Source organism: Palaemon carinicauda, chromosome 1 (genome assembly GCF_036898095.1).
Source record: "Palaemon carinicauda isolate YSFRI2023 chromosome 1, ASM3689809v2, whole genome shotgun sequence".
NCBI lineage: Eukaryota > Metazoa > Arthropoda > Malacostraca > Decapoda > Palaemonidae > Palaemon > Palaemon carinicauda.
Window position 1 is genome coordinate 243,248,264 of NC_090725.1, and position 27,096 is coordinate 243,275,359.

The 27,096-nt window shown below is 33.5% G+C and overlaps 1 protein-coding gene across 1 annotated transcript; it reads right to left on the bottom strand.

Annotated features, from left to right (window-relative positions):
- Positions 1 to 26,803, bottom strand: LOC137644428 (uncharacterized). The gene is made up of 6 exons (XM_068377407.1): positions 26,630 to 26,803; positions 25,783 to 25,902; positions 22,478 to 22,627; positions 17,918 to 17,959; positions 16,549 to 16,591; positions 1 to 2,412 (listed from the first exon to the last, which is right to left on the bottom strand). The coding sequence occupies exons 1-5, from the start codon at positions 26,697 to 26,699 to the stop codon at positions 16,557 to 16,559; spliced, it is 417 nt and encodes a 138-aa protein (XP_068233508.1). The 5' UTR covers positions 26,700 to 26,803; the 3' UTR covers positions 1 to 2,412; positions 16,549 to 16,556.
- Between the last annotated feature and the right edge of the window lie 293 nt (positions 26,804 to 27,096).

The following is a 27,096-nucleotide window of genomic DNA, read 5'->3' on the forward strand; positions in this document are numbered from 1 at the left end:
TTAATCATTATTTCATAAACCATATCAAACAATAACATTCCAAAATGCTTCAAACCAATCTTGCAAAGTTATATTAAATTATTACCAATAGTTAAAAATTCAGAAAAAGTGCTCAGGGATACATTATGTGAATATATTTTCCACGTTAACATTGGAAATAACACAACTCTTGCGTGCCCAAGCTAAACACTATACCATAATCCTTGCCTAAGTGATAATTGATTGAGTTGAAGTTTTCTGGCATCATGACATCAAAGTTCATTGACGCCGAGCCACAGTGATAAATACATTGAACATTTATTCCAGAAATTATGGTGGATAGGAGTTTCTTCTTTATACCTAGTTCTTTCTCTTGCAGAATTCTCTTTACACAACATCTTGGTCTTAATAGTTACATATGGTTATCAAATACAAATCTTTTGGAAGCACATAAGGTAGTTTGGCATTTTTTTTATTAATTTCAAATTTCTTGATAGCATTGACAGTAATTTGGTAAATTGATGTGAACTGCAAATTTATTGGTGGCAAAATCCTAGTATTAACTGTAAATTACTTAGTGAAGCAGACAGCAAATGGCCAAATTTTTTTTTATTAACTGTAAATTTCTTGGAGGCATTAGACTATAATTTAGAAAATTCATATTGTCAATTGCAAATTTCTAGGTGGAACAGATAATGATTTGAAAAATTAGGTTATTATATGCAAATATATTCTTGGCACAGAGAAAAAAAATGGCAAATTCTTGTTATCTACTGCAAATACTGTATATTGATGGTAAATTCATGTTAATAACTGCGTATTTCTTAGTAATACCGACGATAATTTGGCTTATTCTTGTTATTTTATGCACATTTAATTGATAACGCATGCTGTAATTTAGCAAATTCTTATTATTGACAGCAAATTTCTTTGTGAACAGGTGGGATTTTAGAAAATTCTTGTTTCTAAGTGCAAATTTCTCGGTGACATAGACGGCAATATTGAAAATTATTGTTATTAACTACATGTTTTTTGGTGGTACAGGTGCTAAATTAGATTTCTTCTTTTTTATAAATTGCAAACTCTTTGGTGGCACAAGCAGTAATTTAGCAAATTATTTTTATTAACCGAGAATTTTTTTGACGTGGACAGAAATTCTCACATTCTTTTTTATTAATTGGCAAATATGTTATCACAAATGGTAATCCGGAAATTTTGTAAAATCAACTTCCAATTTCTTGGTGACATTAGATGGGAATTTAGCCAATTCTTGTTATAAATAACAAATTTCTCGGAGGTACAGACAGTAATTTGGCAAGTTCTTGCCATCGACTGCCAATTTCTTTGTGTCGCAAACAGTTATAGATGGAATATTTTGTTATTAACTGCAAATTTCTTGGTGGCACAGATGGTACTGTAATTTAAGAAATTTTTGTTATTAACGGAAAATTTCTTGGTTGCATTAATGGCAATTTGGCAAATTATTTTATTAACAAAAATTTTCTATGTGACATAGTCAGCAGTTTGCCAAATTTTTCTTAATAACTTAAAATTATTTGATGGCAGAGACGGTTATTTTACAAGTTCTTAATATTATCTGGCACGTTCTTTGGCAGAGGCGACAATTTTTTTAATTAACGGCACATTTCTAAGTAACACAGACGTAATTTGGGAACTTCGTATTATTAACTACAATGATTTTTGTGGCACAGATGGCAATTTGGCAAATTCGTTATTGACTGCAAATCTCATGGTGGCACAGATGACAATTTAAAAGATCCTTGTTATAAACTTCAAACTTCTTGGTGGCACAGATGACAATTTAAAAGATCCTTGTTATAAACATCAAATTTCTTGGTGGCAAAGATGGCAATTTAAAGGATTCTTGTTATTAACTTGAAATTTCTTAGTAGCACAAATGGCAAGTTAAAAGATTCTTATAATTAACTTCAAATTTCTTGGTTGCACAGATGGCAATTTAAAAGATTCTTGTTATTAACTTCAAATTTCTTGGTGGTTCAGATGGCAATTTAAAAGATTCTTGTTATTAACTTCAAATTTCTTGGTGGCACAGATGGCAAGTTAAAAGATTCTAATAATTAACTTCAAATTTCTTAGTAGCACAAATGGCAAGTAAAAAGATTCTTGTAATTAACTTCAAATTTCATGGTGGCACAGAGGACAATTTAAAAGATTCTTGTTATTAACTTCAAATTTCTTGGTGGCACAGATGGCAAGTTAAATGATTCTTATAATTAACTTCAAATTTCTTAGTAGCACAATTGGCAAGTAAAAAGATTCTTGTAATTAACTTCAAATTTCATGGTGGCACAGATGACAATTTAAAAGATTCTTGTTATCAACTTCAAATTTCTTGGTGGTACAGATGGTAATTTGGAAAAATCGTGTTACTCCAAATTACAGTCTTGAATGCTGGGGAGAGAAAAATAGATCAGATGTATACCGGTATATATATCTTATATGTATATGTAGGGGTTTATAATTGCTATATATATATATATATATATATATATATATATATATATTGATTGATTGATTGATTGATTGATGTTACTGTATGGACATGAGTTGTGGTATCACAATGAAACAATATGCAACAGATTTTGTAGATTTGAGAACAAAGGCCCTTAAAGAATATTGGGAGTTAAATGACAGGACATGATTAGAAATGAAACTATAAGAGAGATTACTCGAGTGCCATATGTGGATGAGATCATGATTAGGGGCAGATGGAGAGGGTTTGGTCATGCTCTTCACACTCCCCAAAAGAGATTAGTTCACCAAACTTTCAACTCGGCTCCACAAGGCACTAGAAGAATTGGAAGTCCCAGACCTACATGGCTGAGGACTATGAAGCGTGAAGAACGAGAGTACGATTGGAGAATTATTGATTTAAAAGCTCAAGATAGAGATGACTGGCGAAATCTAACAGAGCCCCTTTGCGTCAATAGGCGTAAGAGGAGATGCTTATGTAATATATATATATATATATATATATATATATATATATATATATATATGTGTGTGTGTGTGTATATATGTGTATATATATGTATATATACAGTATATATATATATATATATATATGTATATATATATGTATATATGTGTATATATACAGTACGTATATATGTATCTATATGTATATATATGTGTGTGTGTATATATGTGTATATATATGTATATATGTATATATGTGTATATATATCTATATGTATGTGTATATATATGTATATATGTATATATATGTATCTATATGTATATATGTGTATATGTATATATATGTGTTTATGTATATATATATATATATATATATATATATATATATATGAGTGTATATATATGTATATGTATATGCATATATATGTATATATATACATGTATATATGTGTATATATATGTATATATGTATATGTATACATATATGTATATGTATATATATGTATATATGTATATATATGTATAGATGTGTATATATATACAGTGTATATACGTATATATATGTATATATATGTATATATTTGTATATGTATATATATGTATATGTATATGTATATATATATATATATATATATATATATGTATATATAAAGTATATATGTATATATATGTATATATGTATATATATATATATATATATATATATGTGTATATATATACAGTATATATATATATATATATATGTGTGTGTGTGTGCATGTACAGTGTATATATATGTATGTATATATATATATATATATGTATATATATGTATATATGTATATATATACAGTATATATATACAGTATATATATATATATATATATATATATATATATATATAAATATATGTATGTATATATATATGTATAAATATATGTATATATATATACAGTATATATATATATATATACTGTATGTATATATATGTACATATGTATATATACAGTATATATATATGTATATATATATATATATATATATATGTATATATATACATATATATATATATGTATATATATACAGTATATGTATATATATATATATATATATGTATATGTATATATATGTAAGTATATGTATATGTATATATATGTAAGTATATGTATATGTATATATATGTAAGTATATGTATATGTATGTATATACTGTATATGTATATGTATATATATGTATATGTATATATTATATATATGTATATGTATATATGTATATATATGTATATGTATATACAGTATATATATATATATATATATATATATATATATATATATATATATATATATATATGTGTGTGTGTGTGTGTGTATCTGTATATATAACAATTATAAACTGCTGCATGTACATGAACGTTTTTTTCGGTATATCAATGGAAAATAATGCATATACAGTAGATATTTTACTTTGACAATGTATTAGTATACTTTATTGAGAAGTGTAAAATTAAAATAATTATTTCTATATGTTGACGACTAAAGTTATCTGTACAAATGCAGTTGTATTAACAAGAATATTTTATGATAGAAACATCGTATGAGAGAAACATTCATTTGGTCTTTGCTCAAACTTGAAGGCTACCTCTGATTTCCTTTAGTTTTATCCGTTTTTGCTAATAACCATTATTGTTTCCTTTACCCTCATTATTCGTATTTTAATGTTTCCGCATTAGATAAAGTGGCAGTCTATCAGGTGAGGCATAAAGAGCAACAAAGGTTACGATTCAAGACAACTTCAGCTCGCTATAGCCATAATGTGCTGAGTTCAGAAGTCATATGTGTTTATGGCAGAGGCAAGGGAAAGTAACATTGCCCTATCGGCCAGGACAATTCCCTTGATACTGACCATATTACATATGATCAGCGCCCAAACCCCTATCCACCCAAGTTAGGATAAGTAGCTGCTAATGCCTCAGCAGATGGACTTATAGGCTCCCCCAAACCCTCATTCATAGCTCACAAGGATGGTGAGGTTGCAGTGAGCAAAAGGAGCTAACGAGTTTCAGCAGGACACGAATCCCAGTCTGGCAATCAACAGGCAAGGACGCTAACACCAGGCCACCACAACCCAGTATAGTAAGAAACATGTAGGTATGACTTGCAGGTAGATTACAGGTAGTTATCTACTTTTATATTGAAAATTAATCTAAAAAACCTGCACTTTTGTGTACCAGAAGAGTACTGCCTGGGTTTCATTACCATCTTTAACTAGAAATCTACGACCATATGTTTTCAAATTGCCTTGAGGAATGGTTTCAACTTTTTCTTCCAGCCACTCATATCACTTGATCATATAAATGTATTCTTTGTTAGAAGAAACATGTCACACTCGTATCATTTGATTGTAATAATTAGTCTTCTTTGTTAGAAGCCACATGCCAGACTCTTATCACTTGATCATATTGATATGTCTTCTTTATTAGAAGCAAAATGCCAGACTAATATCACTTGATTGTAATAATTTGTCGTCTTTGTAGAAGCAACATGCCAGACTCATATCACTTGATCGTATTGACATTTCTTCTCTTTTAGAAGCAACATGCCCGACTCATATCACTTGATCATATTGATGTGTCTTCTTTGTTAGAACGAAGATGCCAGATTCATATCACTTGACTGTAATGATTTGTCTTCTTGTTTAGAAGCAACATGCCAGATTTGTATCACTTGATCGTATCAATATATCTTCTTTGTTAGAAGCAACATGCGAGACTCATATCAATTGATCGTATTGATATCTCTTCTTTTTTAAAAGCAACATGCCAGACTCTTATCACTTGGTCATATTGATATGTCTTCTTTGTTAGAAGCACCATGCCAGACTTATATCAATTGATTGTATTGATATGTCTTCTTTGTTAGAAGCAACATGCCAGACTTATATCACTTGCTCGTATTGATATGTCTTCTTTGTTAGAAGCAACATGCCAGACTCTTATCACTTGATTGTATTAATATGCCTTCTTTGTTAGAAGCAACATGCCAGACTTATATTACTTGATCGTATTGATATGTCTTCTTTGTTAGAAGCAACATGCCAGACTCTTATCACTTGATTGTATTGATATGTCGTCTTTGTTAGAAGCACCATGCCAGACTCATATCAATTGATTGTATTGATATGTCTTCCTTGTTAGAAGCAACATGCCAGACTCATATCAATTGATTGTATTGATATGCCTTCTTTGTTAGAAGCAACATACCAGACTCTTATCACTTGATGGTATTGATATGTCTTCTTTGTTAGAAGCACCATGCCAGACTCATATCAATTGATTGTATTGATATGCCTTCTTTGTTAGAAGCAACATACCAGACTCTTATCACTTGATGGTATTGATATGTCTTCTTTGTTAGAAGCACCATGCCAGACTCATATCAATTGATTGTATTGATATGCCTTCTTTGTTAGAAGCAACATACCAGACTCTTATCACTTGATGGTATTGATATGTCTTCTTTGTTAGAAGCACCATGCCAGACTCATATCAATTGATTGTATTGATATGCCTTCTTTGTTAGAAGCAACATACCAGACTCTTATCACTTGATGGTATTGATATGTCTTCTTTGTTAGAAGCACCATGCCAGACTCATATCAATTGATTGTATTGATATGCCTTCTTTGTTAGAAGCACCATGCCAGACTCATATCAATTGATTGTATTGATATGCCTTCTTTGTTAGAAGCAACATACCAGACTCTTATCACTTGATGGTATTGATATGTCTTCTTTGTTAGAAGCACCATGCCAGACTCATATCAATTGATTGTATTGATATGCCTTCTTTGTTAGAAGCACCATGCCAGACTCATATCAATTGATTGTATTGATATGCCTTCTTTGTTAGAAGCAACATACCAGACTCTTATCACTTGATGGTATTGATATGTCTTCTTTGTTAGAAGCACCATGCCAGACTCATATCAATTGATTGTATTGATATGCCTTCTTTGTTAGAAGCAACATACCAGACTCTTATCACTTGATGGTATTGATATGTCTTCTTTGTTAGAAGCACCATGCCAGACTCATATCAATTGATTGTATTGATATGCCTTCTTTGTTAGAAGCACCATGCCAGACTCATATCAATTGATTGTATTGATATGCCTTCTTTGTTAGAAGCAACATACCAGACTCTTATCACTTGATGGTATTGATATGTCTTCTTTGTTAGAAGCACCATGCCAGACTCATATCAATTGATTGTATTGATATGCCTTCTTTGTTAGAAGCACCATGCCAGACTCATATCAATTGATTGTATTGATATGCCTTCTTTGTTAGAAGCAACATACCAGACTCTTATCACTTGATGGTATTGATATGTCTTCTTTGTTAGAAGCACCATGCCAGACTCATATCAATTGATTGTATTGATATGCCTTCTTTGTTAGAAGCAACATACCAGACTCTTATCACTTGATGGTATTGATATGTCTTCTTTGTTAGAAGCACCATGCCAGACTCATATCAATTGATTGTATTGATATGTCTTCTTTGTTAGAAGCAACATGCCACGCTTATGTCATTTGATCGTATTGATATGTCTTTTTTGTTAGAAGCAACATGCCAGACTTATATCACTTGCTCGTATTGATATGTCTTCTTTGTTAGAAGCAACATGCCAGACTCATATCAATTGATTGTATTGATATGTCTTCTTTGTTAGAAGCAACATGCCAGACTTATATCACTTGATCGTATTGATATGTCTTCTTTGTTAGAAGCAACATGCCAGACTCATATCAATTGATTGTATTGATATGCCTTCTTTGTTAGAAGCAACATGCCAGACTTATATCACTTGATCGTATTGATATGTCTTCTTTGTTAGAAGCAACATGCCAGACTCATATCACTTGATTGTATTGATATGTCTTCTTTGTTAGAAGCAACATGCCAGACTTATATCACTTGTTCATATTGATATGTCTTCTTTGTTAGAAGGAACATGCCAGACTCATATCAATTGATCGTATTGATAAGTCTTCTTTGTTAGATGCAACATGCCAGACTTATATCACTTGATCGTATTGATATGTCTCCTTTTTTAGAAGCAACATGCCAGACTTATATCACTTGATCGTATTGATATGTCTTCTTTTTTAGAAGCAACATGCCAGACTTATATCAATTTATCGTATTGATAAGTCTTCTTTGTTAGATGCAACATGCCAGACTTATATCACTTGCTCGTATTGATATGTCTTCTTTGTTAGAAGCACCATGCCAGACTTATATCAATTGATTGTATTGATATGTCTTCTTTGTTAGAAGCAACATGCCAGACTCTTATCACTTGGTCATATTGATATGGCTTCTTTGTTAGAAGCACCATGCCAGACTTATATCAATTGATTGTATTGATATGTCTTCTTTGTTAGAAGCAACATGCCAGACTCTTATCACTTGATTGTATTGATATGTCTTCTTTGTTAGAAGCAACATGCCAGACTCTTATCACTTGATTGTATTGATATGTCTTCTTTGTTAGAAGCAACATACCAGAGTCTTATCAATTGATTGTATTGATATGTCGTCTTTGTTAGAAGCACCATGCCAGACTCATATCAATTGATTGTATTGATATGTCTTCTTTGTTAGAAGCAACATGCCAGACTCTTATCACTTGGTCATATTGATATGTCTTCTTTGTTAGAAGCACCATGCCAGACTCATATCGATTTATTGTATTGATAAGCCTTCTTTGTTAGAAGCAACATACTAGAGTCTTATCACTTGATTGTATTGATATGTTGTCTTTGTTAGAAGCACCATGCCAGACTCATATCAATTGATGGTATTGATATGTCTTCTTTGTTAGAAGCAACATGCCAGACTCATATCAATTGATTGTATTGATATGCCTTCTTTGTTAGAAGCAACATACCAGACTCTTATCACTTGATGGTATTGATATGTCTTCTTTGTTAGAAGCACCATGCCAGACTCATATCAATTGATTGTATTGATATGTCTTCTTTGTTAGAAGCAACATGCCAGACTCATATCAATTGATTGTATTGATATGTCTTCTTTGTTAGAAGCAACATGCCAGACTCATATCAATTGATTGTATTGATATGTCTTCTTTGTTAGAAGCAACATGCCAGACTCATATCAATTGATTGTATTGATATGTCTTCTTTGTTAGAAGCAACATGCCAGACTCATATCAATTGATTGTATTAATATGCCTTCTTTGTTAGAAGCAACATACCAGACTCTTATCACTTGATGGTATTGATATGTCTTCTTTGTTAGAAGCACCATGCCAGACTCATATCAATTGATTGTATTGATATGTCTTCTTTGTTAGAAGCAACATGCCACGCTTATGTCATTTGATCGTATTGATATGTCTTCTTTGTTAGAAGCAACATGCCAGCCTTATATCACTTGCTCGTATTGATATGTCTTCTTTGTTAGAAGCAACATGCCAGACTCATATCAATTGATTGTATTGATATGCCTTCTTTGTTAGAAGCAACATGCCAGACTTATATCACTTGATCGTATTGATATGTCTTCTTTGTTAGAGGCAACATGCCAGACTCATATCACTTGATTGTATTGATATGTCTTCTTTGTTAGAAGCAACATGCCAGACTTATATCACTTGTTCATATTGATATGTCTTCTTTGTTAGAAGGAACATGCCAGACTCATATCAATTGATCGTATTGATAAGTCTTCTTTGTTAGATGCAACATGCCAGACTTATATCACTTGATCGTATTGATATGTCTTCTTTTTTAGAAGCAATATGCCAGACTTATATCACTTGATCGTATTGATATGTCTTCTTTTTTAGAAGCAACATGCCAGACTTATATCAATTGATCGTATTGATAAGTCTTCTTTGTTAGATGCAACATGCCAGACTTATATCACTTGATCGTATTGATATGTCTTCTTTTTTAGAAGCAATATGCCAGACTTATATCACTTGATCGTATTGATATGTCTTCTTTTTTAGAAGCAACATGCCAGACTTATATCAATTGATCGTATTGATAATTCTTCTTTGTTAGATGCAACATGCCAGACTTATATCACTTGATCGTATTGATATGTCTTCTTTTTTAGAAGCAACATGCCAGACTTATATCAATTGATCGTATTGATAAGTCTTCTATGTTAGATGCAACATGCCAGACTTATATCACTTGATCGTATTGATATGTGTTCTTTTTTAGAAGCAACATGCCAGACTTATATCAATTGATCGTATTGATAAGTCTTCTTCGTTAGATGCAACGTGCCAGACTTATATCACTTGATCGTATTGATATGTCTTCTTTTTTAGAAGCAATATGCCAGACTTATATCACTTGATTGTATTGATATGTCTTCTTTTTTAGAAGCAACATGCCAGACTTATATCAATTGATCGTATTGATAAGTCTTCTTTGTTAGATGCAACATGCCAGACTTATATCACTTGATCGTATTGATATGTCTTCTTTTTTAGAAGCAATATGCCAGACTTATGTCACTTGATCGTATTGATATGTCTTCTTTTTTAGAAGCAACATGCCAGACTTATATCAACTGATCGTATTGATAAGTCTTCTTCGTTAGATGCAACATGCCAGACTTATATCACTTGATCGTATTGATATGTCTTCTTTTTTAGAAGCAATATGCCAGACTTATATCACTTGATCGTATTGATATGTCTTCTTTTTTAGAAGCAACATGCCAGACTTATATCAATTGATCGTATTGATAAGTCTTCTTTGTTAGATGCAACATGCCAGACTTATATCACTTGATCGTATTGATAAGTCTTCTTCGTTTGATGCAACATGCCAGACTTATATCACTTGATAGTATTGATATGTCTTCTTTTTTAGAAGCAACATGCCAGACTTATATCACTTGATCGTATTGATATGTCTTCTTTTTTAGAAGCAATATGCCAGACTTGTATCACTTGATCGTATTGATATGTCTTCTTTTTTAGAAGCAACATGCCAGACTTGTATCACTTGATCGTATTGATATGTCTTCTTTTTTAGAAGCAACATGCCAGACTTATATCAATTGATCGTATTGATAAGTCTTCTTCGTTTGATGCAACATGCCAGACTTATATCACTTGATCGTATTGATATGTCTTCTTTTTTAGAAGCAACATGCCAGACTTATATCACTTGATCGTATTGATATGTCTTCTTTTTTAGAAGCAATATGCCAGACTTGTATCACTTGATCGTATTGATATGTCTTCTTTTTTAGAAGCAACATGCCAGACTTATATCAATTGATCGTATTGATAAGTCTTCTTCGTTTGATGCAACATGCCAGACTTATATCACTTGATCGTATTGATATGTCTTCTTTTTTAGAAGCAACATGCCAGACTTATATCACTTGATCGTATTGATATGTCTTCTTTTTTAGAAGCAATATGCCAGACTTGTATCACTTGATCGTATTGATATGTCTTCTTTTTTAGAAGCAACATGCCAGACTCATATCACTTAATTGTATTGATAAGTCTTCTTTGTTAGATGCAACATGCCAGACTTATATCACTTGATCGTATTGATATGTCTTCTTTTTTAGAAGCAACATGCCAGACTTATATCAATTGATCGTATTGATAAGTCTTCTTTGTTAGATGCAACATGCCAGACTTATATCACTTGATCGTATTGATAAGTCTTCTTTTTTAGAAGCAACATGCCAGACTTATATCAGTTGATCGTATTGATAAGTCTTCTTTGTTAGATGCAACATGCCAGACTTATATCACTTGATCGTATTGATATTTCTTCTTTTTTAGAAGCAACATGCCAGACTTATATCAATTGATCGTATTGATAAGTCTTCTTTGTTAGAAGCAACATGCCAGACTAATATCACTTGATCGTATTGATGTCGTCTTAAGCGGGGTTTACACGGGCGAGCAGCTCATCGAGCCTGGCTCGACAACCCTGTGTTTGAATTGATGTTCGAGCGTGTAAACGGGCTATTTGGTTGTCGAGCGTGCTCGTCCAACGGCTCGATGAAAGTCAGGCTCATCTTGACTTTTGTGGGCGGAGCTACATTGTTTGACGAGCGGTGTGAACATGTGAACGGGTGTCGAGCATCGAACCTCAGTTGTTATTCAAACCTGCTCGAGGAAACATCATCAAACAAATGAATAATGGCTGCCATTAATGAAAGCAAGAATGAGAAGGAAGTCGTACTTTGATTTCATACATACATATCGGGCTCACCCAGCTTTATGGAAAGTTAAATCAAAAGACTATTCCAATAAAGTAGCCAGAAACAAAGGAATAGTGGCTCTGCATGAAATATTGAAAGAACTAATTTTAAAGCCTTAATTTTAAAGCAATAAGCAAGTTGGTGTGTGAAAATTTCTCTCTTTATAGTAGCGAACCCTTCGTCCACTTTGATCTTTTCTTTTTTCTTGTTCGTGCCACTGCTAAAGCAATGGCTATCAAATCGTCCTGGTCAAGAGACATGTTAACGTTGTTTTAGCACGAGGCACACTGAGGCTCGATGTACTGTCTTGAAAGCTCTTCGAGCCGTTCTACAAGTAGGTTCGACAACCGGGCTCGACGAGCTGCTCGGCCGTGTAAACCCCGCTTTAGTCAGAAGCAACATGCCAGACTCATGTCACTTGATCGTATTGATATTTCTTCTCTTTTAGAAGCAACATGCCGGACACGTATCACTTGATCGTATTGATATTTCTTCTCTTTTAGAAGCAACATGCCGGACACGTATCACTTGATCGTATTGATATTTCTTCGCTTTTAGAAACAACATGCCTAACTAATATTATTTGATTGTATTAATATGTCTTCTTTGTTAGAAGCAACAGGCCAGACTCATATGAATTGATCATATTGATATATATTCCTGTTAGAAGCAACATGCCAGGCTCATATCACTTGATCAAATTGATATGTCTTCTTTGTTAGAAATAACATGCCAGACTCCTGTCACTTGATTATACTGATATGTCTTGTTGTTTAGAAGCAACATGCCAGAGTCATATTACTTGATCGTATTGATATGTCTTCTTTGTTAGAAGCAACATGCCAGACTCATATCAACTGATCGTTTTGATATGTGTTCTTTTTATAGAAGCAACATGCCAGATTAGTATCAGTTGACCGTATTCATGTGTCTTCTTTTTTAGAAGCAAATTGCCAGACTCATATAACTTGATTGTATTGATATGTCTTCTTTGTTAGAAGCATCATGCCATACTCATATCACTTGATCGTATTGATAAGTCTTCTTTTTTAGAAGAAACATGCCAGACTTATATCAATTGATCGTATTGATAAGTCTTCTTTGTTAGAAGCAACATGCCACACTCATATCACTTGATCGTGTTGATATGTCTTATTTTTTAGAAGCTACGTGCCAGAATCTTATCAAAAGATCGTATTGATATGTCTTGTTTATTAGAAGCAACATGCCATACTCATGTCACGTGATTATATTGATATGTTTTCCTTGTTACAAGTAAAATTCCAGACTCGTATCACATAATTGTATTGATAGGTCAGTCTCGTAACACTTGATCGTATTGATATGTCTTCTTTTTTAGTTTCAATATGCTATACTCATATCACTTGATCGTACTGATATGTCTTCGTTTTAGTTGTAACATGTCAGTCTTCTATCACTTGCTCGCATTGATATATATTCTTTGTTAGAAGCAATATGCCCATTGGTATGTCTTCTTTTTTAGAGTCAATATACCAGACTCATATCACTTGATCGTATTGATATGTCCTCTATGTTAGAAGCAACATGCTAGATTCATATCACTTGATTGTATTGATATGTCTTCATTGTTAGAAGTAACATGCCTGACTGGTGATTCAACTATGATCCTGGGGACATTTTCCTATTCTTCCTCCTGAAAATACATGTCCTATAGGTTCGATGTCGAATTCAGTCTCACTGATATTTTAAGTGTTATATAGCTTTGCACAAGTAGTCAGATCAAGGACTCCATTATTGCATAACTAGACAGATCAAGGACTCCATTATTGCACAACTAGACAGATCAAGGATTCCATTATTGCACAACTAGACAGATCAAGGACTCCATTATTGTAATTCCATAAGCTTGATTTCAGCCTTTAAAGAGTCCCCAAAAGTTTCGAAAGTCTGGTTATCGCTTGCTAATTTCAATTTTATGCTTTCAATTTTCCTGAAAGAGATTAGAATGTTTTATAATTTTTCTTAGTTCATATTAGGCAACTCTCATACAATATAATACTTTCCTTTTATAATTTTCACCCCCAACTTTTTTAGCCCCTTGGGGTCCTGGTGAAGATGGGATAAAAGGATCCAGTGTGTAAACACTGGAGGAATGAATATTGTAAGAGAAACTTCTCAGTGCCCCGGTACTCAACAGAATTTTTCATATTTGAATTAACAGAGGTCATCGACAGATTCTGGGTTCGTCATGCGATCCATAGGTACAGGAAACATAAATTTTACTATTTTTATTTTTTTTTTGTGGGGGGGGGGGGGGCGGTTAGGGGATTAGGGAATAATTATAGAAATGAACAAAACAAATAAAAAAAGTTGTAGGGAAAGAAAATGATACAATCTGACTTAATAAAAGAGATACCCACTAACCTTCCGTGGAATAAATTAATAGTCATCCACCAATGACACCTGTGAGAGCTGACTCCCATATGGCCAATCCCTACCCTACTACGATGGGTTGGTACTACTATGATTAGTGGCTCAAGTAAAATCCAAACCCACTTGATGGGACTGAGAGCATTTTAAGAATATAACCATTCCCCTTTAACTGCAGTGGCAGAAAAACCGGACAGAATATAAAGAGTCCTATCTCTATAAAACAAGTCCACCCATGGAATCCTAGGGCCAAATTTCTGCAAGAGATAGTTCCGTGCGCCAATATGGGCAATTGGGAATATTGCCACTCCTTGTGTAAAAAGATTATCAGGTATTTGCAAGACCACCACAACTCCCACATTAGGTTTCGAAAAACAAAATTCCAATTCCAGCAAAAGTATCCCAGCAAAGGTCGCTTATGAATAGCCGAGGCAAGGAACAGGACAATATCCTAGAGGACACATGATCAGAGCCAAAGCTTGCTCTCCATTAAGCTAGAACCAGGGGGTACAAGGCAATAGCTGCTGATGACCAGCCAAACCCTACATCATCCCTTGCTCACAATGATGGCGAGATTGTAAAATGTACTGGAAACAGATTGCCAGGCAGGGACATATATGGGAAGAGTTGACACGATGATCAAGACATAGGTTCTGGAGGTTAAAAAAAAAACGAAAAAAAAAAAAAAACGATGGTAATTGTGATATCATAGACACGGCAGTACATCATTCCGAATATTTGTTTTTCACAAAATGATATATCATAAAATGCTTCTTTCATATTCTGTAGGGATGATGATCTAGAATTCTAGATCCTGAACCCGACTGCTCTTGTAAAAGCGTACTCCTGTTTGAAAACCAATACCTTCTAGGGATCTTTTACCTTCCAGAAAAGATTTCTTGGATTAATTTTTCCTCTTTCCCCAACATAGACCGTTATTATGTGGGCTATGTGTGAAAGACATATTCTTTTAGCCATCATCCATAGACTATTTCAGTAGGGAATTTCCAATAGTACACCTGTGCCCTATGAGATACCATGTGCTCTTTAGTTAGGGGAACATCTGCATTATTTTGTGCTGTCCCATTTACACTTTTCAGAAACAAAATTCTTTCATTCCTTTAGTATATAAAACTGTGGAATGGTCATCCTAGAATATTATTGAAACCGATATTCAGACGTGTAAAAGAAAAATCGATATAACAAAATATCATATATTATTGTATAATTGTTTTATGATTTGCATTGCATTTTGTATGCATATATTTATCTATTTGTTTATTTATCTTCATCTGATTATTTTCATCTCATTATTTACATATTTTATATTTTGACTTCCTTTGTTCCTTTCCCACATATGGGCAGCTTGTTCTTTGGACGCTTCCTTTGCCAGATAATGTCCTTAGAAGCTTGTTTCACATAACGTTTGCTTACTAGATACCAGGAAAATAATGATAATTTATGATACCTGCAGGACAGCGGATAGGAACTCGGGTTGCATGAAAACTTTATTTGTTCCTTGAAAGTTATTTGATTGTTTTGTATAAACGTGATGACAAAAGAAGCAAAAATAGCTATATTGGATTTATATTTGATACCATAAATTTCATTCATCTGCTCTGACTGAACTATTATAAATTTTATTTTAAATCCTGGACATATTCTTATAAGAAAAATTATTCTTTTCCCGGTAAATTTTTGCGATATTATAATTAACAATTACAATTTTTTCATGGCATGACAACAAGAAAATATACTTTCTCACTTTGATATCTAATTTGGAAAAATCCAGATAGAGCAAAATGAATGTCACAAAAGAGAGATGGGAGACTTTTGAATGATAGATAAGAAATGGCAATCGTTAGACTATGTGTTATAACTTTGAGTAGTTAAGTGAAGAAACAAAGATCAGAATTGATCTTTTAAAAACTTACCAGCTTGACTAAGTGGTTGTGCGAGCAGTTGTACTTGTAATACCTGATGGAATGAAAAAAGACGATTATAATTTCAATTATGCTTGTATTGACTCTGAGTACTGACGAAATTGTGTACTTATATTTTCCCTAAGCTTTTATTAATAAAGATTTTATATAAAATTGTTAATGAGGTCATGAAAGATAACCACATTAAAGAAAAATTCATTTAACGTTTGTAACACATTTAGTGGTGAAGCTATGATTTTTTTTTATTAGGAGTGGACTTTTCCTTCTAATGAAAAACAATTAAAAGTTGAATCTTTTAGTACTAGTACACAATCTTATCGAAAAAAAAGAATAAAATCCTTTTATTTCCATAGAATTTTTTTTTAGGATCACGCGCAATAAATTTTTACTAACTGCAGATAATGAAAAATCTCTTCGGAAGTTACTTTCCAATCCCAAACACCACATTTGCATATTAAAGAACGTGGCATTTATCCTTAACAAAAAAAAGTGTAATAAGGTTGAGTAAGTGGTATATTCATTAGGCCATGAGTAAAATTTATAAAGCCAAGACTTGATTAATTAACCTTCAACCAAATGTATATAATAACAGACATCAACGTTTTTGCGTATTTTGGGCTATATAATTTTAAAGAGGAAATTTGAACCCTAAGATACAAAGAATAAATAAAAAACAGTATATTTAATTATGGGACATGTAATTTCATTACTTCTTGCTGTTGAAGGTGGGATACTAAAGTTGAATAACTTTATTATTTCAAACTTGGCTCAATTTTCTGTATCTCGTCATGACCTAGTCCTAGCCAATCTCAGCTAAAGTTCCAAAGCTTTGCTGAAAATTGTCATGAAGAAAGTTATTCAAGGATTTCTCTTGAGAAATTTAGGAATGAATTACAAGGAGCTGCATAAAATAAAACTATATATTTTTATGGAAACTCCTTACTCCAATTTTCACTCTTTTGATATAACAACCATTTTTATCCATTATTCATTGATCTGAGACAAATCATATTTTTGGTTCATTTCATTTGGTTGATGTTCGATCTCTGTTGCTTTCAGTGAACTACTGATGCAGTTATTCTTAAATAAATATTACATTGATGTTTAAGTAGATAAGTGGTGGAATTTCAGGAAAATCAAGGTATTCGATTAGTTATTCTTGTTTGAAAGTATCAACCCTTATTTAACTATTCATTCTATATAGTTTCTGAACCTTAAATTTCCAAGCCTTGATAAAAACAAGAAATTATAAGGAAATACCAGCAAGTAATGGAATATCTAATTAAATCGACATACTGAAAATTCATAGGCCTAACTAAACAAGTCAGATAACACAGCCTTATGAAAATGAAATGCTCACCATTATCAATAGACGTTGTTGATTCAGCGAACTCTGTGTCACCTGGTGAAAAATAGAATAACTTTTTAATCCTGAACTCCATAAGATTAACACGGCACATTTGCTTTATATGAATTGACAAACGGTCAAGTAGTTTATACTACAAAAGACGTTCATTCATGAATGGTTCAGCAGTTAAAGAATGAATGTGGCAGTTTCCGAGTTATTACATTTTGTCTCAAGTCAGTAACATTGGGTATTAATAGCGTAAAAAAAAAAAAAAAAAAAAAAAATCTGTAAAGTAAAGTAAGATATTTCTGGCTTAGTTACCAACTCAGTATCAAGACGTTTAGCGGTACAAATTATTATTTTCTTTGAAAAGGTAGGTCCTCGGTCCCGGATAAGATATACTTGTGCAAACTACATCGAGACCTACATAGTACAGTACATCTGTTTGAGGCTTATTGTAACTTATGCATGAGCAGGATGTAGCTAGTCCCCCCCCGCCCCCCCCCCCCCCCTCTCTCTCTCTTACCCTAATCGTGTGCCGACGATTCTGCGCAGGACAGTTCAGCGCCGACAGTTCAGCGCTGCCAATTCAGCGAATGACAATTCAGCTTAGAATCAATTCAGCGCATGGCAATTTAGCACAACGATAAATCAGCACAAGGACAATTCAGTGCAAAAATGCACACACATTCACCCTTATCTTATTATTAGTACATAAAGATTATTTTTCTTCTTCTTCTTCTTCTTCTTCTTCTTCTTCTTCTTCTTCTTCTTCTTCTTCTTCTTCTTCTTCTTCTTCTTCTTATTATTATTACAACCATTACTGTTGTAATTCATGGTTGTTAACAATAACAACCACTGAATAAATAAAGTAAGTTATAGTACAAGCATAGGACGGAATATATTCCCTTTTTTGGAATACAGTTGTTTATAAACATTTGCTTAGTTAAAACTGAAAAGCCAGCCTTATGGAACGGATTTTATCGGAGAAAGGACGCGAGCATATTCTATTAAATGGATTTTGCTATCGTTTGGATAGAAAACTTGGGAATGGAAAAGAGTCTTGGCGTTGTACACAAGACAGATGCAAAGGTCGAATCCATGTCAACGGAAACTTGTAGGGAGATGTAAAGGCCCATACTCATGTGCCTCAGCCAGCAGTATCAGCAATGAAGAAGATGGTTTCTGACCTACGTGAACGAGCCAGTGCATCTAATGATGTCCCAAGAAGAATCATTCAAGAAACTCAAGTCTCTTTGCCAGATGAAGCTACGGTTTTACTCCCTAAGTATACTTCATTACAACGGACTGTTCAGCGCCGACGAAAAAGAGATGGTGAGCCAATTCCAGAACCTAATGATGTCATTGATATTGTATTACCTGAACATTTGCGTGTAACACACAGTGGAGAACCTTTTTTATTGTACGATTCTGGGGTTGAAGATACCAATAGAATGTTTATCTTTTCGACTAGAAAAAATGTTGAACTCCTCAAAGAATACAAAAACTGGCTTGCAGATGGATGTGTTTTTCCAGTGATATATATACTATTGCAAAATAAGACAGAGGATTCATATGAAAAGGCATTAAGAACTATTTTGAATCTATACCCGGATCTGACGCCGGCCACTATGCTATGTGATTTTGAAAAGGCTTTCCAAAATGCATTTTCAAGAGTTTTTGTAGGAACGCAAATAAGCGGTTGTTTTTTCCACCTTGCTCAGTGTATATGGAGAAAAATACAGGCATTGAATCTTACCCAGATTTATGTAAGTGACGAACATATTCGTCGACACTGTAAGATGTTGGTGGCCTTAGCTTTTGTGCCTGCTGACAATGTTTGTAATGTGTTTGAATCATTGCAAGATGTTATGCCTCAGGAATTGGAAGAGTTAACAAATTATTTCGAGGACACATGGATTGGTCGTCCATTCCGTCGTCGTAGAAGAGATGCGGTTTTTAAACCCGAGTTATGGACTGTTTTTGATCGAGTGCAGGGCGACCTACCTAAGACCAATAATTCATTAGAAGGGTGGCACCGAAGTCTTCAGTTAACATTGGGTCATAACCATCCAACCTTTTATAAGTTTGTCGAGTTTCTTAAACTGGAGCAAGATAGCATAGAGAAAATGATACTGAGAATAAGAGCTGGACACGACGATGGTAGAAAAAACCCAAAATACCAAAGGACAGCTAAGGCAATAAAAACGCTTGTTAATGAGTATGGAAGTCGATTTGATAAGTTGGAATACTTACAAAATATAACCTACCTCATTGAATTGCAGAAATAAATTAATTCATTTCTTTTTACATATACTGTATGTATTATTTTTAATATGTAAATTTAATAAATCTTTTATATCCCTTTTTATATATTATCAATAAAGTGTTAAAACTTTTTGCTGAATTTCCTTGTAGTTACTTCCTTATGCTGACTTGTTACTTTGCTGAATTGTTCTTATGCTGAATTGTCATTCACTGAACCGTGTGTGCCTTTGGCGCCGAATTGTCCTTGTGCTGATTTGTCCTAGTGTTGAATTGTCATGCGCTGAATTGATTCTAAGCTGAATTGTCATTCGCTGAATTGGCAGTGCTGAATTGTCTACGCTGAATTATCCATTGCGGAATTGTCGGTGTACCCTCTCTAATATAGTCTCGTCCTGTTTGCTATTATATTTCCTTTAGCTTTTTATTTTTTATGGAAATGGAAATCTTTTTTTTAAGAAAATTGTTGATGGTTTTAGTTTTACTTTACTTCTACTGTGCTTATCACGAACGTTTTTATTATTACAATTCTACTTCATTATTGTGACTAGACAATAACTAACTTTACTGTAAAATCATTTTGTCTATTATGAATATAAAATAGTAAACTAAATGGAATTGAATCTACAGTATATTGCTTTCCTTTGTTATTTTCAGATAAAACAGATGTGCAGAACTTAACTATATGCAATTAAAATTACACAACTCATAAGGATTTGAGCTGTTCCTTTGGGCAAGAAGCAATTTCAACTCATGCCTTGATAACCATTTTGTTTTTCTAATTAACCTACATACATTAGTCATCCACTTCTGTTCTCCCACCAACCATAAAAGCATTATTCTTTCAATATTCAGTATTTGATTTACTCAACTTTATTCTTGCTAAGCTTACTTATTTTTATCTTGCATTTATTTAGAACCTTTGTCGGAAGACAAGATTTTGAGACACCTAGTCAAAGAGTTTGGTAAAATTTCAAAAAAAAAAAAAAAAAAATTGTTTAACAATTATTTGAGTAAACTGTCTATACTTTTCTCATCCTTGAACTTTTATCCCCTTACTTAAGTTTTCTCATAACTTACATTTATTCACTAAATTAATTTGCAGAATCCAGTGAATCTCTTTTGATATTTAGGTTTAACAGCCGATTACACTTTTGATTCAATTCTGCTCTTTTTTTATGAGGTTCTCTCCATTTGCACCTTACATTCTTAGATAAAGTAAATTAACTTTCTTTTCAATTTCTACTTCAGTAATTCCACATTCACGTTTTCTTATCCAACATTTTCTTTAACTTTGTCCCTTTATGAGCAACCCTTCTATTTCAGTCTCCCAGCTTCCAAATGTGTCATTGAATTCAATACTAAATTAAAGATATGGACTGAAATCTTTAAATTAAAGCAATGAATACAATAAAGAGTTCTAGAGTTGAAATATAGGAGAAACAATTGATAAGATAAAACTCCATCATTTGGGTTGGAGCTTTGGAGGTTGTAGAGGTATGGAAGTCTAAGGCGTAATAGGTGATGTGCAAAACAATGACTAAAGAGGTCACTTTCAAAAGATATCAACACTTCAGTATTATGAACAAAGGCAAAAGTTAATTATAATGCAAATAGCTTTGGTTTGAGTATAGTCAAGGGCAAGAGAGTAAAAAAAAAAATCTTTATCACGGTATTCTGTACAAAGTCAGGTAATGTCAATATTGACTGAAGTTAGAACATTTATAACTAATACTTTCTTGATTTCTGATAGTTAGATTTAACCTGCATTTTAATACTACTAACTATTCTAGAATCAATCATCAGTTCCGGTCATTTTAGTATGATTCGCCTGACGCGGTGTACTGTAGGCATTACTTTAAGGGTCTACAGTGTTCCTTCAGCTCCAGCTGCACTTGCTTTATATCTTTCTACTTTACCTCCAAGTCTTGCTTCCTTTATTCCTTCATGCTGCCCAACATCTATATCTTTGACGTCTTACTGTAAATTCTGTGGCTTTACTCAAGATGCATTAAGGATCTGAATGGCCTCACAGGCTCTTGCTCCAAACTATATAGCGCACATCCATAAATCCCTTTTAATATGATTCCACTTGTAATCCAGAGATCTTATAGAGGAAATGAAATTGGGGATGAACAAAAAATATACAAAAAGATGTCTTAATTAAGTGTGTTGAAATTGCTTGACAGGACCATAAGTTCTCATTTACTTCAAATGGTTCTATCTAATGAACAAAACTCGAGGTATGATGAAGCTAATGAATCCCACAGTGGAATTTCATTACCCTTCAAAATCATCTAAACTTACATTGTGGGATTATCTCTCCTGTTGGTGCCCATCCGACATCTGTGCAGACATATTCAAGACACCCGAAGTGTTCTTTCACTCCGACTGGAATAAAAATTCCCCACTTTTCCTCCCGAGTAGAAACAACGTAGATAGGTAGCCCACATCCAACTGAAATAGAAATATTTCTATAATTTTATTCAAAGTTAAGCCGTTTTTCCTTAAAAAAAGGGGGAGGGGAGTAAATTCACAGAAAAATTGAGAGGTGACACCTTTACCATTATGCTCTTATCAGTTTCGTCATGGGTGAACCTCCGTCACAGAAAATTTGCACATTGCCCACTTAATTACCATACAAAAAAAAAAGGCTTACTAACAATGCCTTCGCAGTGCGCCATCCACCTCTGTGTAGTTGTCTCGTGGATATTTAAGGCTTTTCCTTTAAACGCGACCGATACTCAGATTTAAGCTATCATATATTCTAACAGTATGGCACTCACGTATATTATCTCGGAGAGCTAATTTTTTCATCCACAATTCATTTCCATAAAGGTAATAGGATTCAAAAGCCCATCATGATTTCATATTTGGCTCATATTAATCCTTAAAGTTTCTTGATAATATCTTTTAGATACTCAGCCACCTTTCTTACATATTTTATGACTGCTCTCTCTCATCACATCGTCATCCGTTACATTTATTTTTAGGCAGTTAAATACAGCATATCCATTCTGCTACAATTAATATCACCATTGATTGCTCCATTTCCTTGGCTTTCATCCACCCTCATAACTCGACTCTTATATACTTTCATTTGCCTCCGTTTGTAAACATTTTTAAACTTTATAGTTTTCTGCGGTTTCCCTTTACTCTCGCTAGCCAGAACTGCGTCATATACAAACATAAAGAATTACACATTGATATCATTTTTCTTGTAGCACACCCATCCGTCTAAATATCCTAAGAACTTCAATTTACGCTCGACATCTCATACTTAATACCACACATCTTAACACTTTCCTCATTGTCTCCATTAAAACATCCTATTTAATTCTTTCATAAGAAAAAATTGATCCCCACCCTCTTTTTCCCACATCCAAACCAAAATCCCACCACACGCCTTCCCTGGTAAAAACAATAGCCCACTGCCCCTTTACTTGCTGTAACCTTTCACTAATCAAAGTACAACATCCTACACCTCCGTCAATCACTCAAACATTCCTTCGCTACTGTGTTGCAACGTCTCATTTATACTCCTATCATAAACTATTGTCCTTAAAAAATTTTCAGCCTATTAGTTACCTTCGTTACATCATTCATCCATAGCAGTAACTTCTACAGCCCTTCTCAAACTGAATTTAACTCGCTACTTTCTTGCCCCTTTCAGCTTTTCCTATCCTGTATTTTCCTTAGTCAACAAATCCTTAAGTGATCCCTCCACTGGTCTCGTTGTGCAGTTTCTTCAGACAATATCCTTTGTTTGCATCTTTAACTCTGGGATCCATTTGTTCGATAACTTCTCTTAGCTTTTCCTCTCTGTACCACAGTTCTTTCTCTGTTGTTCTTGTTTACTTTCTCCCCTTTATGCTTATAGCTATTTATTCTCTCTCTCTCTCTCTCTCTCTCTCTCTCTCTCTCTCTCTCTCTCTCTCTCTCTCTCTCTCTCTCTCGCATTTCTTGATTAATCCATCCACCACCTGTTTGCCTACAAATCATCCTCTCTTCTGCCATGCAACAACACTTCAAATATTGTTTTATTTTTCATTCTGCCACTAGTTTTTTGTTTCCTCTGTCCGCCCTCCTATTCCCACACACGCTCCCCACTGTCTTATAACTATTTCATGGAATTTTAAAAACTTTTCATCTACCACTATAGCATACAGTTTATCCATAATCTTCTGATATGCTCGTGTCAATTCATTCTTACGAAAGTCACTTGTCCTAATTATATTTAGAACCACACTTTCATAACAATAATCAAGTATATCTTCAGACACTACTCACCATTGCATCCATAAGCTTGCTTTTCCTTCTTTTTTACCATTTTCTCTTTCACAAATATAGTTATAAATATGCTTCTTTGGAAACCTTGTCTTTCCAATAATCATATGTCTTTTCAGACATCTCATTCACTCCAGGAATTTAAATCTCTCGATACAGCTGCCTTTTCCTATTCACAAAACACAGGCAGGTAAAGATTCTAATTCCCAAACACTTAATCTTTCACTGTCTTTTTTTCCATTTCATATAGAGTACATTCAATGCCACAAACTATACTATTGCAATTTTACTAATGTTCCCCTTACCATACTGTCCTTGAACTATGTAACGAATGTGTACTCTTTTCCAATCCTCAGTTTTTCTAACACTACAAATGTTGCACTTACTTTAGTTTCGTAGGCTACTATTAATCTACCCCAAAGAAAATCCCTTTTTGTCCTTACTATTCCTAAATACCAAAACATCCAAATGCTCTCCTTCGGTAAGACAGCTGTCATACATTTCATCTGGTAGGTGCGTTACCCCCGCGTTTTCAAAATAGATTCCTTTTAAGTTATATATATATATATATATATATATATATATATATATATATATATATATATATATATATATATATATATTGTATGTATGTATGTATAACATTTTATTTTTTCGTGGGGAAAAGGGTTTTATTAAGTTGAATGGATTATTATTCTCCGAATCAAAAGCTCTCTCTCTCTCTCTCTCTCTCTCTCTCTCTCTCTCTCTCTCTCTCTCTCTCTCTCTCACGCACACGCGCGCGCGCGAGCTTTCCGTAAATTTAAAAAATTGTTTTACTTGTGTAAAAACTGCTGACAAAAAAGAAGTGTGGTTTTTGTGCATATAATTTCAGAAATGAGTCCCGAGTTTGACCCCTTGCTGTATATTTTTTAAAACATTCTAATTGCTGTAGAATTATATAGACTTAGAAAAATTGTTACAACAAACATGGCACTATACTGGTTTATGTAATTCCTCGTACTCAGGATGATAGCTTGTGTGACCACTTTTATTTATCGAAATACTGATTCTAATTTTACTTTTTTTTCAAATAAAACATGTCAGTTAGAAATATGTTAATAGATCAATGACAGATGTTTCATAAAGACATAGTAGATTTCAAATATTTACCGAGAATGACGTACCTTTGACAAAAAATACAGTGGTCATATGATAAAAATTGCCACGTGGAAAGACTGAAGATAAAAGTTGAAAATAGAAGTGATAAAGCGAAACGAAACGACTGGCCAGATGATATAATACAACAATCAACAACAATTTCGAATGAATGAAACTGAACTTACTCGTAATCACTCCGTGTCTGGTGCACAAGAAGGACATTTCGTAGTCTGGTAATCCAAGTGTGCTCGACATGGCGTCGAATCTATCTCCGACTTCGTGGCTAGTCCCATTGTACATGCACCCTGGGGGAATAAAATTGAGAAATGGATTACTTTTAACATTTTCGTGACATGAATCATAAAGCATATCGTCACTGTGACTTGCGTAATTAGTTTGTTTCGGCGGAGAATACGTATCAATTGGCAGCTGACGATAAGTTATAAATTTTAATATTTAGTTTGTCTTTTCTTCTGAAGGGGGGGAGGTGTATTTATATATTCCATGGCGAAGAAAGAGCGGAGCGTCTATAAGGAATATTCGTTGCCATGAAAGATGTAGTGATAAAAGAGGATGCAATGAACAACACCTCAAAGTACCTTGAAAAACATACTTTCAAGCCGTGTACGAGTCCCCGTTTCAAGGATTTCAGGTGCATCATTGTCGTGCCGTTTAACATAATCATTGCTGTCATAGACTCTTGAAAATCTAGCCGTTTTTTCTCAGGGTTAAATGCAAAGATTTACCTCGGTATTAACAGAAAGACACTAGCCTGACAGCAAGGCCATATCTGTCTTATGAAATATGATTTTGTGGCAATCCTTGTATCGACTAAAACATTTTTCATTAAAGATTTCAAGTTGAATTTCATCTCATGATTCTAGAAGTGAAAACTCAAGCCCTAAATTTCTGGTACTAGATTTCACAATGACCCCAAATGAGATGAAAAGTAGTCAGAGGTAAATATGCCGGAGTATTGTACATCCTAATTGCTTTTCAATAGTTGTAGTTCTAAAATTAATGTCAACTCACTTCTTCTTCCATAAGTGAGGCTGCTGCTGAGCAACAACACAAACAGAATTTGAACGAGAATTTGAGTCATGACGTTGAGTGCCGTAACTGGAAGTCCTCGCTGCTCCTCTATTAAATGTCGACTGAGGGGTGTACTCTAGCAGCAAGCAGCTGCTTTTGATAACTGTCAATGATATTTTTAAGATAGCTTACGTATATGCACAGCAACTGGTGTAACCCCAAATATTACTGACATTTAAAAACTAAAGGTCAAACGTCGTTCGATTTCGGGACGTCAAATTGTTTGATAATGTGGATTTTTTTTCAAATTCTTATGAAAGTGTTAGCTTTGCTGGTGGAGTTTGGCCGCCTCATGAATCTAGGAATCATTTTTTTTCTTATCCAAGATATTCTTTGAAGAAAGACTCGTGTATTTTTTCAAGGTTGTCAGTGAAAGCATTTAAGACAACTGCTGGCAACGCCACGCT